This window comes from Sinocyclocheilus anshuiensis, unplaced genomic scaffold (assembly GCF_001515605.1).
Source record: "Sinocyclocheilus anshuiensis isolate Anshui unplaced genomic scaffold, SAMN03320099.WGS_v1.1 scaffold553, whole genome shotgun sequence".
In the NCBI taxonomy this organism is placed as follows: Eukaryota; Metazoa; Chordata; class Actinopteri; order Cypriniformes; family Cyprinidae; genus Sinocyclocheilus; species Sinocyclocheilus anshuiensis.
In genome coordinates, this window is record NW_015539821.1 from 2,000,964 (window position 1) to 2,018,551 (window position 17,588).

At 36.2% G+C, this 17,588-nt stretch overlaps 1 protein-coding gene across 1 annotated transcript in view; it reads right to left on the minus strand.

Moving 5' to 3' along the window:
- Positions 1 to 12,162, minus strand: part of LOC107684079 (metalloproteinase inhibitor 2-like) — a 25,164-nt gene extending 13,002 nt beyond the window's left edge. Inside the window, exon 1 of the mRNA XM_016480240.1 lies at positions 11,759 to 12,162. Within this exon, the coding sequence (XP_016335726.1) occupies positions 11,759 to 11,885 (127 nt within the window). The 5' untranslated portion in view covers positions 11,886 to 12,162. The remainder of the gene's footprint in view (positions 1 to 11,758) is intronic.
- Positions 12,163 to 17,588: the final 5,426 nt, after the last annotated feature.

Genomic DNA, 17,588 nt, shown 5'->3' on the forward strand with positions numbered 1-17,588 from the left:
CAAAAAAAAAAAAAAAAAATGTTATTGTGTTTTTAAAAGCATGCAGCAAACGAAAATATGCGATTAACCTGTTAAAATTTGTTACTGTGGGTTAACAAATGTACATTAGTAGGCTATTCTTATGCTTGGCTTCAGAGATAGCAAAAGAGTCTGGGCCAAATCTGGTTTACATTTACTTCTGGCTTTTTTGTCTTGATTGCAAATGTTTTTTTTTTTTTTTTATGTACGATGGATAATTAAAACAAAAATCAGGCGTGTGTATTTATAACATCAATTACTAGGCCTACATTCTTTTTTTCAGAAATGGAAGTAACTTAAAATGTTATTGTGTGTTTGTAATTTTAATATTTTTATCTATAGGCCTATACAGCAAACCAACAGAGCTTCCAGTAGGTTATTTTACAGAGCCGCCCCCCCTCCCCAAAAAAAGTGTGGCCCCCCAATAAATTGTGCCTGCCCCCTCACTTTGTGCGCTCTGGCGCCGACCCTGCACTGGAAGTCACACTTTTTGCAACATATTCACCCAAAAATAACCAGTCCTTCCCATGTCCACAGTGTACATACACATTTGGTCACCTAAATTGAGGATCAGTGTCAATATGCAACATTTACTGTATTTGTGTTGGCAGTGCCTCTGGCAAGAACAAGAAAGGGGAACAGATATTTTAAGTTTCTGGGGTATTTCATGGGAATACCCACAAAGTAAAGCAACTTCACAACACCAATGACAGTTTTGTTGTCCTTTATTTAAGCATTGTCTACTGCAGTTGGTTTGTACAGTATATTACAAATTAGTGACCCAGTGCAGTTCCAAACTCATGCGTTTTGTAATGTAATCTGTATTTTCTTTTGTTCACAGCTTTCATGGATGAATGAGGGTATGACACACAACCTGTCCATGTTGGCTTCTGGCTAATTTGACCAGCTTCTACCAGCCCTGCTGGAAAGACCAGCTTAGACCAGTATGAATTGGCTGTTATGCAAGTTAGTGGAGGTCTGATGCTGGTCTATCTGGTTGACAAGCATAACTACGCTGTTTACCATTAAAACTAACTGGTGAAGTCAGTCTTGTTGGCTAAGCTAGTTAAGAAGCATGATGGAGATGCAAAATTTAATACAACATATGCTGAGCTTTTTTAGAAATGACAGATGCCACTTCTTTTTTAAGATTTATGCATTTCAAAATGTCTTTTTGAAATAAAATTTCTATAAAACTGAATGAAGTAATATTTAATTGGTGTACACTACTGTTCAAAAGTTTGGGGTGAGGATTTTTTTGGATTTCTTTTATTTAGCATGGATGCATTAAATTGATCAAAAGGGACAGTAAAGACATAATAATAATTCATAATAATGAGAAATGTCTCTTGAGCAGCAAATCAGCATTTTGGATTGATTTCTGTTTTAAATTCAGAATAAATGTGAACTTTAAAATTAAAATTCATTTGAGTACATAAACTACATTTTCAAAAAAAACACTACAGCAACTACATTCACTTTGGCATAAACTCAACACATTTTATCCTTAGCAGAGTTAAGCATATTTAAATAAATCCAATTGTAAAAATTTGTATACATTTTCCATTTTGCACAGCATTGTTTTTGAGTGATTTCAGGAAGGTTGATTGAACGTATGGCCCATCAGCAACAAGATACAGTAACAAGTAAGCATTTTCTTCACCCTTTTAAAAGAGAATGCCTTTTTCTGCATAACATATGCGAGTCGCCAACCCATTTTTGAGCAATTGACATTCCTACTCCTGATCAGTGATTGGAAATACACCCAAAGAGAGCTTATGAGTGTCTGAAAGCTGTCCCGTCGACTGAACCCAGAAAAAAAACAAAAACAGCTCTAAAAAGAGGTGAAGATTTACTGCGCAGTTTCATGTTAATCAAATGCAGATGAAAATGAATCAAGACAACTTCTCAAGTAGGCCTTCATCAGCAGCAGCTGTCTTGTAAATCCGGCTTCCAATTACAGCTGATGAAGTTACGGCCTACCCACACCTCTTCTGTTTGAGTCAGAAAAACTTACTCAGAAAACTGACCTGAGGTCAGTCTGAAGAGGTCTGAAACATTAACATATTAGCCGGGCTGCTTCTCCTTTTCCCCACCCCGTCCTTTCATAAACAGGCAGTCTTTCTGTATATGCTTTGCCAGCTGTTTGGATCGGCTGTGTATTTTGTTAGGACAGCTTGTTTTAATCGAGGTATGCTCAGGAACATTTCTGCAAAACTACTTAAGCAAACGCTGCAATGAAATGGAGATACAAATGAAGCACAGTTTATGAGACAAACTAGATTTTTACAAGTTGAATTCGACTCGCTACTTAAACTCTCAGGGCTAATTGAGGTTAGGTTCAAGGGATAGTTCACGCAAAATTGAAAATTCTGTCATCATTTCCTCATCTCATTACAAAACTTTGTCTTTATTTCTTTTCGTGGAACACGAAAGGAAACATTTTGAAGGATGTTACTTTTATGTCTCTTTCATATAATGAAAGTGGATGGGGACCAGGGGCTGTCAAGCTCCAAAAAAGCATGATAAAAGCATCATAAACTGAAAATATTGCTTGACCGCAGTGGTCACCATTTATTTTAATTGTATAGGAAAGAGTAGCTTGGATATTCAGCTATAAATATGTTATTTTGTGCTCCACGGAAAATCAAATGTGTTTCAAAAGACATGAGGGTGAGTAAATGTTGCTGTTTTTGAGGCACTTGCTCACCATGGAAAATATGAGCCCGTGGATATAGGATGCAGGGACATAAAATAACTAGAAAAAGCGCACACTCACAGCCATTATTATACACCCATGGGTTCACTTTATGGGCTGGAAAAGACGCAAATATGAAGGCTTCATTGCTCTTAAAGTTAACGATAGCCCCCCTCCTCCTCCAGTCCAAGTTGCATGCTTTTCTGTGTATGTCAGGCCTTTCTGGGTCCTGAGCTATAGGGCATGATAACACTGTGCCAGAACTAAACATCAATATAGTCTTATTCTAAAACCAATTTATCGTGGTTCCAGTGTTAAAGTAGGTCAAGCTACAACACTAGTTGTTTTGCACCTAAAATTCCAGACGCTAGGCTAAAAAAGTTTTGAGGGCAAGGAGGCCTCGCTTCTCCTGGTGAAGTAATCAAGCAATTCTCAAACAACTTCAGAGAGCATCCCGCAGTGAGCAGCAGTGGCTACTGCCTGATTCTGCAGACGTCACTCATTAGTTTGAGAGAGCGTTCTGTTACCAACATCATGCAACTTAAGAGTACAACCCAGTGATGTGGCTAATTTAAAAATACGGATGACCCCATAGAAAGTCTGTAAGTTTTAGCTTAGATTGGATGGTACATTTTGCAGTAATTGACTGGCTGTTTAAGTGACACATGTGTAAGAGTCATGGTCAAGAACCTATTAAGGGAAAATTCTGTCATCATTTATTCATGCTTATGTTATTCAAAACTGTATGACTTTCTTCGTTCTACAGAACACAAAAGAAGATATTTTGGATTTTTTGTCCATTAAATGAAAGTCAGTGGCCAGTGTTGTTTTAAACCTCTTTGACTTTCAATGAATAGACATTCTTCAGAATATATTTTGTGTTGCACAGAAGAAATAAAGTCAAGTTTGGAACAACATTCAGCTACATTTAGCTACATATATAAATAAAACTTTTCATTAAATGCAATTTGACTCCACATTTCTAAAACTTTGCATTGTGACTATAATGTTTTTGCACATTAAAATATATATTTTTTATGATTTGTTTCCTGACATGTCCAGCTGCCCACCCCAGATGTAACGCAACAGCTCCAACCTCATCTAAAACTTCTATGCTTGTCTAGGTCTTTCATATCAGGTCAGTCTGATGTTTTCATGCTGATCATTTTTAGCCAAGAAAAAAAATTCTTGAGCGAACGGTCAGCACCAGCATAAACATACTAAATTTGATCATATAAAAATGTAAGGAAGCTTTCAGTGTGGGATACTGATAGCTTTAGGGTCACAATGTTTTTTCTTTTTTCTTTGAGATTTAATAATTAAAGCATCCGAGGGGTCATTATATCTCACAGTTCTGCACTGTTCTGCAGTATCTGTCTTCAGCTTCATTCCCACTGCTTGATTTTTCCTGCCTGACCCACATTCCTATTGCCCGATAATCATGTATATTCCACAATGCCTGCTCCATCTACGGATGACTTACACACTCTCTTACATATGCACATATCATAATCAAAATGTCATAGTTTCCATGAAAATATACCCACCACAAATACTAGCCACATCCTGAGTTTCCATATGCCTGCACAGCTTTTAGCAATCATGACCAGTGCGGAGCCCAGGCAGACCACTGCACCAAAAGTCCCCGAACTCCTCTTCCACTCCTACCTTCACAGACAGCACTCACTGACTTCACTGAGGGCCACCACAACCAAAATGTATTCCACCTCACAAGTATCAAATACAATATTATTTTTAGTGTTTCAGAGGCCATTTGGTTGTCTTTACCTTTTAAACATCATAAGGACAAACCTCAAAAGTTTTCCTAAAAATATGGAAAATTTTACTTAAGAATTTAATATCAAGGAACCAAATGTTTTAAACAGAATGCAGCAATCATCTGCATTAATTGTTTTCCTGCATGATAACGTTCCTCCATGCACATGACAGAAATTTAAATAATTTCATAGAAATAATTGTAAGATTCTTACCAAGCATTATACATTACATGTATGAACTAAATATCCAATAAGATGGAAAATGTATGCTTTACAAAAATTTAAAAATAAATAAATATGGAACAGCCACATGGCAAGTAATTGTGTAAATTAGCTCTCCTACACCACAGGGGTAAAAACTGAACAGGAAAATGGAGTTGTTTTGCTTCCGCTCTGGATACTCTGCATGCAGTTTCTTTGAATTCATTTCTTTCTGTTTGAACTCCTGACACAATTCATCACTGTATTAGAGCACAACAGCCTGGTTACTGAAGTAAACTCCCATTCTTTTTCTCAGATTAACTGCCTTTTAACAATAATATATAAATGTTCCAGGAGCTCTGAGGTTTTAAGCAACAGCATATGCTTCTCTAGAAGATTTTAGCTTTTTACTTGCATTTAAAAAAAAGTAATTGAAATTCTACTGCTAAAAATCATGAAAAGAATTCTACCAATCAGAGTTTCTGTTAACAGAATTGTGGCATAAGAGTTCAGCACTGAAAATGATGTAATTGTGTGCTTTCAAATTATTTATATATTTTCTGTATATTTTTAATTTTTCTCAAGAAATATTGTTTTTATACTTTTAAAATCAATGACTATAAATCAATAGGTTTATATTGTACCATAATTTTCTGATTCAATTTCTGATTACTTCATTCTCAGTGTTTGGTAATACTTTGCACTATAGATGGGACAAGTGTACACTGTAGTTGTTTAACACACTGACCAATGTTTTGTTTGGTATTTTAAAGACTTTTATTTCATGTTTCATACTGTAAAAATGAAAAGATGCACAAAAGACAGAATTTGCTGGATTTATGCACATCATTGTCAATGCTTGTTCAAGAAAGCCAGTGCAAATGTTCTAAGACTCTGAGGTTTACCAACATGGAAAAGGTCAGAGCTGGACAACTGACAGTTGGATGCTGCCCACTGCTTCAGGCCTGGGTATATAAACAGGCAGAGCGGACACAGCAGGATGTGGAGAAAGACTGGTTTGTGTGAGGTTTGCTGACTGCATTTAAATGCCATTCATTTCCCAGTTTTTATCAAAACACATGTGGGGAAAGATTTCACATTTGGATGTTTTTTGATGAGGTTCAGGTGAACAAACATCATTGAAAATGAATCATGTGATGCACAAGGTGATTGCAATGAGCATATCATGCCAGTGGGAGGTTAAAGATTTCCTGGAACTGACTTACATATTTATTAGGGGTGTAACGGAACCGATCGGTTCACGGGGCAAATTCCAAGTGGAAGTGATCATTCCTATCCCCTTGGAGTGGGGACTTTGGAGTGAGCAGGGTACGTGCGTGCCATTATGTAGTCGTTTGGAATGCACTTGGCAAAGGGAGCGATGTAATTTCCTCATTATCTTCAGCTGGGATGTTCCCGTGACAACGCAGCAAGGTGTCCGTCAGCAGATTCGCTGATGGACACCGGCATAAAAAATATACATTTGATATTTTAAAAAGTTGTATATATATTATTTTTTATATATTATATAGCATATTTTAAAAACTTTTAAAATATCAAATGTATGTTTATTTGCAACAGTTATGCTAACAACAATAAAAAGGCATTTATTACATTAAAACAGCGACATCTGCTGACAGACACCATGCTGCGTTGTCACGGGAACATCCCAGCTGAAGATAATGAGGAAATTACATTGCTCCCTTTGCCAAGTGCATTCCAAACGACTACATAATGGAACGCACGTGCCCTGCTCACTCCAAAGTCCCCACTCCAAGGGGATAGGAATGATCACTTCCATTTGGAATTTGCCCGTGAATCGTTCGGTACACGATACGCGTACCGTTATACCCCTAATATTTATGTATTTTTAGAAACTTTCCAGCTAACAATCTGTTCTTGATAACTACTTTTCTCTTTCTTTATTACCAAAAGAAACTAAGTGCTTGGCTTGGACCTGCAAACAAGGCTCAAATGCGGTTTAACCTTCAGTAGACTCAAAGAAAAGCAGTGTGAGTTCTTCTCCGATGTTTATTGCTACTGTCTGGGGCTATTAAATGTGGCAATGAGCTCCGTCATATGTCACTGAGCCAGTGAAGACAACAGTTTCCAGACTAGATCTTTATTCTGTGAAACAGGTGGAACTGATTGGTTTGGTTATGACATCAAAGCAGCAATGTTCTACTTGAGAACGAGGTATGTTTGAATTGAATAACCAAAATAACCTTGCTCTCTTGAGGCACATCATTGAATCAGGTCAAAGCAACAAATGGTACACTGGAAATAATGCTTGGAATTTTTACATATAAAATGCTAACTCTTAAACATAAAGGTTATTGGCATCTATGGTTCCATGAAGAAACTTTAACATCCATGAAAACTTTCCATTGCATAAGACGTTCTTTATTGTGGGGAAAAAAAGGTTCTTTAGATTATTCAATTTTTTTCACATTCTTTTTAAAATAGTTTTCTGTAAAAACATGCTAATTGAAGTTACCACATACAGTAAAAATTTGATTTTTTTTTATATTACATTACATGAGTTTAATTTATTTTTTACCGTAAACTGTATGGTTTATGGAAGTATGAATTACATTTACACTATAAATTTATATCACATTTAGTTTATTTATATTACTTTTGCAGTAAATTATGTAATGTTTTTTTGTGAGTAAGAAAACTTACTGTGAAAAACTGCTCCTGTGTTACATCAGATTATTATATTTTAAGCAGTTTTGTTTCTTGCTTTTTCAGTTATTTTAGGGTGTTTTATGTTACTATTTATGTTATTTCGTTAATGTTACACCAATAAAACCACCCACTAAATTAAGTATTACTCACTAAAAAGTGTGTGGCTAAATAATTTAGGTTGTCTAGGCTGTCTGAACAGCATAGTTTATCGGTATGGCTAGACACGACACACAAATCTTAAAACTTTAGCACACTTTTGCAGTCTGTCTGCTCCTTCACATTATTGTTCCCTTGTTACTCTACAATGAATCACCAGCATTGTTTTCATGTCTCCAAGTACTGCAGTCTCTGGTCCTGCTACAAGGCTTTGGGTACACTAAAGCTTTTCAAAGGGCTACCTCTGAGAAATGTTTGTACATTTGGCATCCTCCACTGGTAATTCCTCTTTTTCTTTTTTTTTTACAATTTATAACTTCCTCCACCAAAGAAATCCTCACCACATCTGTATTCAGGAATGTTCAGCACCACACCCTGGCCTGCTCTCCTCTGACCCTTGTGACCCTTACAGTCTATTCACTTCCCTCATGACACCAGGCTTGTCACTAGACAATTTGCCAAAAGGGATCAGGCGTGACTACGATTCCAGCTCATGACATTTGGCTCAGATACATATTTTGAACAGATTGGGCCTTTAGTTAGGCAGTTTATACAGTATAAACAACCCTGGGTGCACCAAAGAAAATGAGGCATTTACAATCCTCAAGGTAATCCTGTAGAGTCAACATGAATTGTAACTCATTTTATTTGTATGATTTGACACATTTCCATGCAAAACACCACGATTGTGCCCTCGTAATGCCACTTCTCCCCTGCCCCTCCAGAGGTCTGCACGCCACTGAAACAGAATATACTGTATCTCTGTACCATATTGGCTTTCAGCTGATACGGGAGAATTTTTTTTATTTTATTTTATCAGTATTGGTATACTCGCATTTTACTTAGCTGACAATTAATGCTCACTTAAACTTAATCTTTAGCAAGTCTCAAAATGATGACTGATATTTCATACTGTACGTTATAATGGTGTGATTCCTATATTCACTTGTAGTATTTAAAACTGTTTTAGTTTTTAGTGTTTTACTTTTTAATTTAAATAAAAGACACTTTATTAGCTGTTGGCCAAAGCATGAAAATGATTATCGGCTTATCTGTATCTATATTTTTATTATTGATGCATCCCTAATATTTAGTGTAGGACAAGACTTGATTTTATCCATCAGTAATTGACTGAAGATTATGTAAACAGGAATTTTTCTTTGGAATTACACATGCACAAGTGAATCATTCACAATAAGATCAGGAACATGCATTAAGAAATTATACAGAGTCAACTCAGATTTCATGTTGACTTCTCACAATTTTATGGAAGCTTGTTTCCACCACAGAATAATAAAAATAAAAGATGGTGACTTTTCATCTCAGAATTCTGACGACAACTGCGAGATTATAAAGTATAAAGCAAGTTATAAAGTCAGAATTGTGGGATCTCACAATTCTAACTTTATTTCTGAGGAAAAAAAGTCAGCTCACAATTCTGACATTTTCTGACATAATTTCTATCTCACAATTCTGGCTTTATAACCTGCAATTGTATGTTATAAAGTCCGAATTGCAAGATGTAAGGGATATAAATGTTGACTTTATTTTTCAGAATTGCAAGTTTATATCTTGTGAAAAGTCACAATAACCTTTTTTATTTTTTATTCAGTGGCGGAAAACAAGTTTCCACTGGCTGCTTAAAAAATAGATTCGATTCATTCCTACTAATTCTGACCAACATACATTTCCCAGCTGTCCTCTTATTGTATGATGAATTAATGATTTTTTTTTTCAGACAAACAAACATTCTGAGCTTTGGAATGCATTCTGAACAACAGACTTTAAAAGCTGAAGGAGAGAAAAATCTAGTGGCATAGCTCATGTTACAGTTTTCAATCGTGAGACAATCCTGTCACTGTTCAGACTCTCTAAAAGTACGTTGTGCTCGTCTATGACTCAATAACAGTGAACTGCGAGGTAAATAACGGGGCTGTGTCATTCCCACAGGGAACAGAAGACTGGATCCACATGACTAAGGTTTTTATGTATGACACGTAGAAACCTTGTTAATGCCAAGTACAGATTCAAAATGAACACTGGCAAAAACACTAACAGACCGCAAAGGGCAAATGACCGCATTTTGGTTTGGTTACGTTATTAATATGCAGAGATCCCAGTTCTGCCATGAAATACGAGCACTAAATTAATTTCCGGCTAATAGCTTGTTCATTTCCACTGCAAGTCAGGAAAGACGCAAACCTCTCAGAACAACGACTGATGTTAACTTTTCACAAAAAGGTGGAAAAAACCTTCTCCCTTGATCCAAGAAGCCTGGTTCAAAGCCAGTGTGCTGAGGCAAGGGCGGGTGGTGCAGCCAAAGAGTGCGCTTTTCTCACTGTTTGAAGAATGCCATGCATATTTCTGAAAGGTCCTTGACTTTCATTGCTTTTTCCTCTTTGGCACATCCAGAGCTGTCGGCCAGATGTCGGATGCTCTCCGATGGTTTCTGCAGAAGCTGCGGGGTTCTAATCAAACAATAAGCCCTCTAAAGCACTTTAAGAGGCCGCTGGCCTGTGTGTATTTGTCTTATCTTCTATTAGCAGCTCAAGACAGAGCTTGGGTTCTGTTCCAGCGGTGGGCACACCTAGCTAATCATGTCTGAATGGCGCTTGAATTAAGCATGAACTGGGAGGGAAAGCCCCAGTGGGATGCAAAACATTCTTGCAATTTTTTATGCCTCAGCTCTCTCCATCTGAGAGAAATATGAATTAGAGACCAGTTGCACAGGAAATCAAGGCCTTAGTTAGTAGTCAGTAAAACATTTCTTTTACATTTTTGTAAAGAAAACATAATACATTCTTTTTCTGGCACATGTTTTTGTTCTGGGATTGGCAGATCAGGTAGAAATCTGAAATACTAGTAGGAACAGGTCAATAGAAAAAAACTTACTGTTGAGCCCTTCTAGTCACACTATATTGTGTTGTGGATGAGCGCAGATGTTTTGGAGGCTTGCAGCTAGACAGTGAACCAGTGTGAATCTACAGGCCAATAAGAATGGTGTGAATGTATCATCATGCTGTTTAGGGTTTTAGTCTTTTACCAGCAGACAAGTGTCACATCCACATTTGTTGGGCATCTCACCATGATTTTCCCATGCAACAGGCAATTTGCTTTCAACAAATACTAAGCCAAAATGATTTGGTCTCATCTTGGTTTGTACACCCTTACTGAACTGTTTTAGTTCTGTGTATTCAGGCCAGTTGAAAGCTTTCGGTGAAAAGCAGACATAAATGTTGTTTCTGATGAATAAAATAGAGAAGCCAGATATAAATAGATATAAACAGGCCTCAAAACGTCATTTAGCTCAAGCAGCAGCAGGACTGTATGTGTGTGCCGAAGATAACAGACCAACAGACAGAACACTTTATCTGCTGTTATCCACATTGGGCACTAACACAATAGCACAGATGCATAGGTAGAAAAAACACCGGCGAGATCAACACCACATTCAGGTACAACCAATAAAAGGGTAATAAAAGTTTTCAATTTTCACAACCCAAAACCTCACAGATCTGGACTTGAAAACAAGGTCTAGATGTCACTGAATGTGCATAGACTGATTCAGTGCTGTTCAGTTACTCAGACAGCATACATGTATTTACACTAGAATTACAGTTGCCGAATAAATGTTACATTATGACATTTTTAATAATATAAATAAATATCTCAATAAATTAATTACAAAGAATTATAAATAACAATTAAATATAATAATAATATAAAAAATATATAATTAGAAATAAATATTTAATACAATTCAAGATAATAATATACTTCAAATTGTAAGGCTACTCTGATGCTGCATTTCATTTACAGAAGTAAAGCAGCATTAGAGCAGCCTCTGATCCAGAGGTGGGTCAGAGTTGGCATGTTTTAGTACTGCTTTTATGTGGCATGTTTTGTTTGTAAAGACGTAGGCTAATAAAATATCCACCTCAGCCCCAGTGGTTGTGATGCTGCATTTCATCTACAAAGCAGCATCAGAGCAGCCTTGAACTTTGTTGTTGTCATGACAGAGGATATATGTGTAGATTCAGGTTTCTCTAATAATAATTAGCCTACTTTACATTTGTGCGGCATTAAACAATATACGTGCAGCCTTTGTGGTGTAAAGACGCATTAGCTCTAATGATGATGCATTTGCAATAAACTCGCTATAGTAGCAATTTTGCATTGTGGCGTAGCATCGTTGACATTGTTGACACGCACTTACCAACATCAGCATTGCAGAACGCCTGTTGAGGATGGACGGGGGAACAACTGCACGCTTCTGCGATCTCTCCCACCCGAAACAGTACCAGCACCACAAGTGTGCCAATACAGCTCCTGACACTCTTCATTGCTTCACTTTAATATCTGACAGCAAAATTAGAGGGAGGCAGACGATCTTCTGCGATGTCAACAATGATCCAGTCCCTCACACAGCCGAAAAGTACAATGTCCACCGCCGTTCGAGATGCCACACGCTGAGTATTAGTGTGACTACTGCTGTTAAATTCCTCAGAGACGAACGGGCTTGTTGGTAATAAAGGAAGTGCAATTCTGCTCTATCTTTAATGGTCTTTCCAGGCTTCTTTCTTTTCCACTGCCTTCTATGGGTGTGTTCTCATGGAGAGACCAGGTTCATACTGCTCGTGGACTCCTCCCTTTAAACCAGATTCAACCAGAGGTGGGCGCTTCATGAAGATCTTCAAAAGATTTCTTTCACTCTTTCTGTCAGGACAGAGTTTTATACAAATATACAGAAGTATTAAATAAAATCTATCCTAAATGATTTTATGGCATAAAATTAGCTGCTTTTCATTCTTTTTTTACATGTTAAAGACACGTGCTTGTGTTTATGCACCGTATTATTATGCTAGAGCCTACTGTACCTCCTATCACGCAGTGTACAAACTGACGCAACCGAAACATTAAAGGGATAGCTTTTCTTTTAGGATAGGATTCTTTTCCAAGTCTTCTAAAGCCACGTGATAGTTGAGTGTAAGAAAGAAACTCCTGAACAGTCTTTGTTCTCTAACAATCTTGACATTTGCCCTAGCTCTCCATGAGAAGTAGCTAGCTATTCATTTCATTGACGAATAGCGTCAAACCTTTTTTAATGAATCGTTGATCCGGTTCACAAAACCTGTCTAAATTATTCATTCACCAATCAGTGATTTAAACTGCAGTCTATTTATCGCTCAGAGCTGTTGTATAAATTCAGTAGACTTGGAATATTGAGCCAGATGGACCACTTTTATGATTTATGCTGATATTTTATCCTTTTGGAAGCTTTTAATCATCATAGCGCAGTGATGGTAGCCTACTGTAGTGCTACTCCCAGTCTGTCAGTATAACAGAATATAATATATAAAGTAGAATAAAAGTTCCTTTTTCTTTTTGTTTTTCTATTGATGTTTAATCCACACTCTTTTTTTTTACCCTTATTGAACCATAATCCCTTAACAGAAAAGCACACTAGAGACGCTGAATCGGGAACTTTAGCTGCTATCACATCTATAAGGAATTTGCTCTTGTAGTCATAAACCTACTGAAGTCTCTTTATTGTTTCTCTTCCCACTCAGAACAGCAGTAAAATGCTTTCTTTGCTCCTGCGTCTGCCATGAGGCTGTGTCTGCAGCTGGCACATTCTCATTGTTTCCACTCTGACTAGAGGGAAAAGCAAAAATCCACAATGTGCTGCTCTGAGAGAGAATGAAGTAAAATAAATAAATTAATGCAATGGTTGGAAAATCTCATGGCAATTTGTTGGCAATGACTCTATCATTATGGTGAAATCACCTCTCTGGCTGTAGCTGAGCAGCCCCTGTGGATTCATGGATTCAAATGTCACAGTACCTTGTTTTTATTACATTTTATGGGGTCTTCTTAAGGAAGACCATAGTTTAAAAAAAAAGCACAGTCTTGTTTTATCTTTTTTACATAAATTATCAACATCAGGCCTGAGACTAGTCAACTCTGATGTACCGATTGAGTTCTAGCAAAAAGCTTGGTATTGATGGTGTGCCTTTGTGAAGGACAGAAATTTTGTGACTTGGTCTGCTGTTGCGTGTTTGACGGTGTGCGGCACAGACAAAAGCAATTTCATGTCTGTGGTAATACTAAACCAGGAAACTATGTCAAAAATGTGTATGTGGTGCCCAGAAAGGGTGTTTTTGTGATTTTTTTCCCCTTAAAAAATATGCAAAGACAGAGCTATAGGCCTACACGAACCAACTTCACATACTTTTGCCACTCACAGATATGTAATATTAGATAATTTTCCTGAATAAATAAATGACAAAGTTTATGACAGAGATTATTTTCATCTCATTTGTTTGATTGGGTTCTCTTTGTCAACTTTAAGGACTTGCATGAAAATCTGATGATTTTTGGGTTATATTTATGCAGAAATATAGACAATTCTAAAGGGTTCACAAACTTTCAAGCAGCACTAATATATATATATATATATATATAGACAGACAAGATATATTAAACATTTCTCTTTCATTTAATGGACAAAAAGTTGAAAAACTATTCAAAATACCTTCTTTTGTGTTCTGCAGAAGAAAGAAATGAGAGAGTAAATGGTGACAGAAATGTAACTTTTGTACAATCCTTTTAACAACAGTGAAAACCAACTTTCTTGTAATGGCCAATTGGCAACGGTGAACTAATCTGCAAATCTATATGGAATATTTACATAATGATTTACAGTTTACAGCCTGGCTTTTCCCATCATAGGGCTGCATTTTTCCAACAGAAGTTTTCCTTTAGGAACGTAGCAAGATTATTGTCTGGGTCTGTGCGTTTGCATAGTTTGGAATAACAATTAGGCCTACTGCTGCTGTTAATCATTTAACAATTTCCAGAGAGTGAGGATGCAGACATACAGGATGAGAATAAAAGCAGAAGAGCAGAACATTTCTTCACTTATAATGTAGGCCCACTTTTTAATTTATATTAAGACTCAATCCTGTATTTAGATGTAGCATCCTGAAAATAGACTATATTTAATGGGCAACAGGTAAATACCATCTAGGAAGTAAAATTATATGCTTAACAAAATAATGCGTAGGAGAAATTACGTGTTTTAAAACTACACCAACATAATTTTACGTTTGTAAATGACAGCAAAAAATCTTATTGTATTTATGGTTTCTGGTGGGTGACAACAGCATTTTTAGCATTCACGTTTCAAATGCATGGATGATTTTATTTTATTTATTTATTTATTATGTTAAAAGTGCATTAAATACACGTTTTATCCATTCTTTTCAATCTCTCAAGAGGTTGGGGAGACTCCTGCTGGACAGAATTACGCATGGCGGAAAAAAAGGGAAAGGACAGAGGACTAACTATAATCATTTATTTATTTATTTATTTATTTATTTAAAATGTTACTAACGGCAACATTTTAATGGCACTAATATTAGGTACAAAGAAATGTGTTCCTTCATAGCGCTACAGAGACTGGCTGGGTCTAAAACCTATAGTGAGCATCCTACATAGGAAGCATCTTGACGCATTTTTGCGCACTCATGACGCCCAGAAATGTTGTATATGTAGGCGACTCATTAGGTTTTTAGACAAAGCTTATGTTCTGTACAGTTCACCGTGAGTGGAACAGCTGTAACCTGGAAGAGAGAGAGAGAGAGAGAGAGAGAGAGAGAGAGGAAAAGGAAAAGGAAAACACACACACACAAACACACACACAAAACCCCGCGCGAAAGACAAGTGATGTTGAGTTTGTGTAGTGGAGGAAGGCTAGAGCTGTGTGAAACACCGCGGCAGTATGGAGGCAGACGATTATGGTAAGTTTTATGTCATTAAAGTTTCTTATAACTTTTTCAGAAGTGTCAAAATACATTATGGTAAAAAGCTTCATAGAAATTCATAGAATTTGGTGGTCAGGTTTAATATAATGCTCTTTTAGTCTAAATGAGGTCAAACGTAGGCTACAGCTCGATACTGAATAATAATGCTAACACTTGCATGATGGGAGTGATGTAATAAAACACAATGTTTACCTTGGTTTTTTAGTAGGACTCCATGTTGACAATGACATTGACAAGTTGTTGCTGACTCAAACATTTGGCTAAAGTAAAGATTTGTGTATATGTTTTAAAAGAGTCATATTTAGTCTTGGACATAATAAATTCAGTTTTTTTTTTATGTTGTTATGTTAGGATGATCTCCAACATTTATCTCATTTACTTAGATGCTGTGTTTATATATCAAAAAGATTTGGTTTGATTTAGTTTTGAGGTGTTTAATGTACCTTAGGAAAGTACATGTTTTCTGACTTTATTTCTATGTGGTGCACACTGTGACATATTTTTGCCTCTTTCATTGCTTTTTTGTAGAATGTCAAGAGTAGCAGAAATGATGTTACAGGATATCCTGTGTGAAAACAACAGACACACCACAGCTTGTGGGGAGTGGTTAAATGTCTTTTTTTATACAACAGTGAAAAATAAACTGGGTAAAGTGACACCTGTTTAAGAGCAGTGAATATCTAAGCTCTTGTAGTTCATGCCAAACAGATTTTCTAGTTTAAACTCTTGTTGTGAAGACAATGAAATGATTTCATGAGCAGCAGGAACTTATTGCACCACACCCACCTTAAATTCACACTCTTTAAGTTGTACTTTGTGTCCTTTAGATTACAACTTGAGTCATATTAGAAATGGCTATTCATTAGACCGTTATTCTGCTAGTCACCGCTATGAGCTTGTGTTGTTGCACCTCTTTTTGATTAGAGTGTATTTTGTGGTTTTGATGGTGGTCGCTAGGTGAATAATTATGAGTGTCACTCAAATTTCACTTTTCAAATCAGTCAGACAGACAATATTATTTTGATAGACCGATATATCAGCCAGGCTGATAAATTGGTCAATATGTAGTAATTCGAGATTAATAGCATTAGATGATGTCTGAATTGGCTGAGGTTTACTATTGACAGCTTTGTCAATGGATAGTATACAAATTATTTTTGTAACTGAATTAGTTCATACATTTTCAACTGCATGTTTAAAAGTTAGATTAGAAAATAATTATATAAAAATATGCACTTCCTTTTTGTGGAACACAAAAGGAGATATTTTGAAGATAGTTGATGTAATTCATTATTTAGTGAATTCTGAGTAAATGTTCTGTAAGGTTTTCATTTTAGTAGTTTTGTGTATATATCACTTGCTACAAATCAGCTACTCTGCTTTCTAGATATCGGTATTAGCCATTGAAAACAATAACAACAACATTACATTTAACATATAAATTAAAAAAAGTAGACAAGTTCTGTATATTAAAAGGATTGTACAAAAGTTACATTTCTGTCACCATTTACTCTCTCATTTCTTTCTTCTGCAGAACACAAAAGAAGATATTTTGAATAGTTTTTCAACTTTTTGTCCATTAAATGAAAGAGAAATGTTTAATATATCTTGTCTGTCTATATATATATATATATATATTAGTGCTGCTTGAAAGTTTGTGAACCCTTTAGAATTGTCTATATTTCTGCATAAATATAACCCAAAAATCATCAGATTTTCATGCAAGTCCTGAAAGTTGACAAAGAGAACCCAATCAAACAAATGAGATGAAAATAATCTCTGTCATAAACTTTGTCATTTATTTATTCAGGAAAATTATCTAATATTACATATCTGTGAGTGGCAAAAGTATGTGAATCTCTAGAATTAGCTGTTAATTTGAAAGTGAAATTAGAGCCCATCTGTTCAGAGGTGTTTTTAATCAGTGAGATGACTATCAGGTGTCAGTGTGTATACTGTTTTATTTAAAGAACAGGGATCTATCAAAGTTTGGTAATGTTTGTGGAAGTGTATCATGGCACGAACAAATGAGATCTCTGAGGACCTCAGAAAAAGAGTTGATGTTGCTCATCAGGCTAGAAAAGGTTTGGCCATCTCTAAAGAGTTTGGACTCCACAAATCCACAGTCAGACAGATTGCGTACAAATGGAGCAAATTCAAGACCACTGTTACCCTCCCCAGGAGTGGTCCACCAACAAAGAACACTCTAAAAGCAAGACG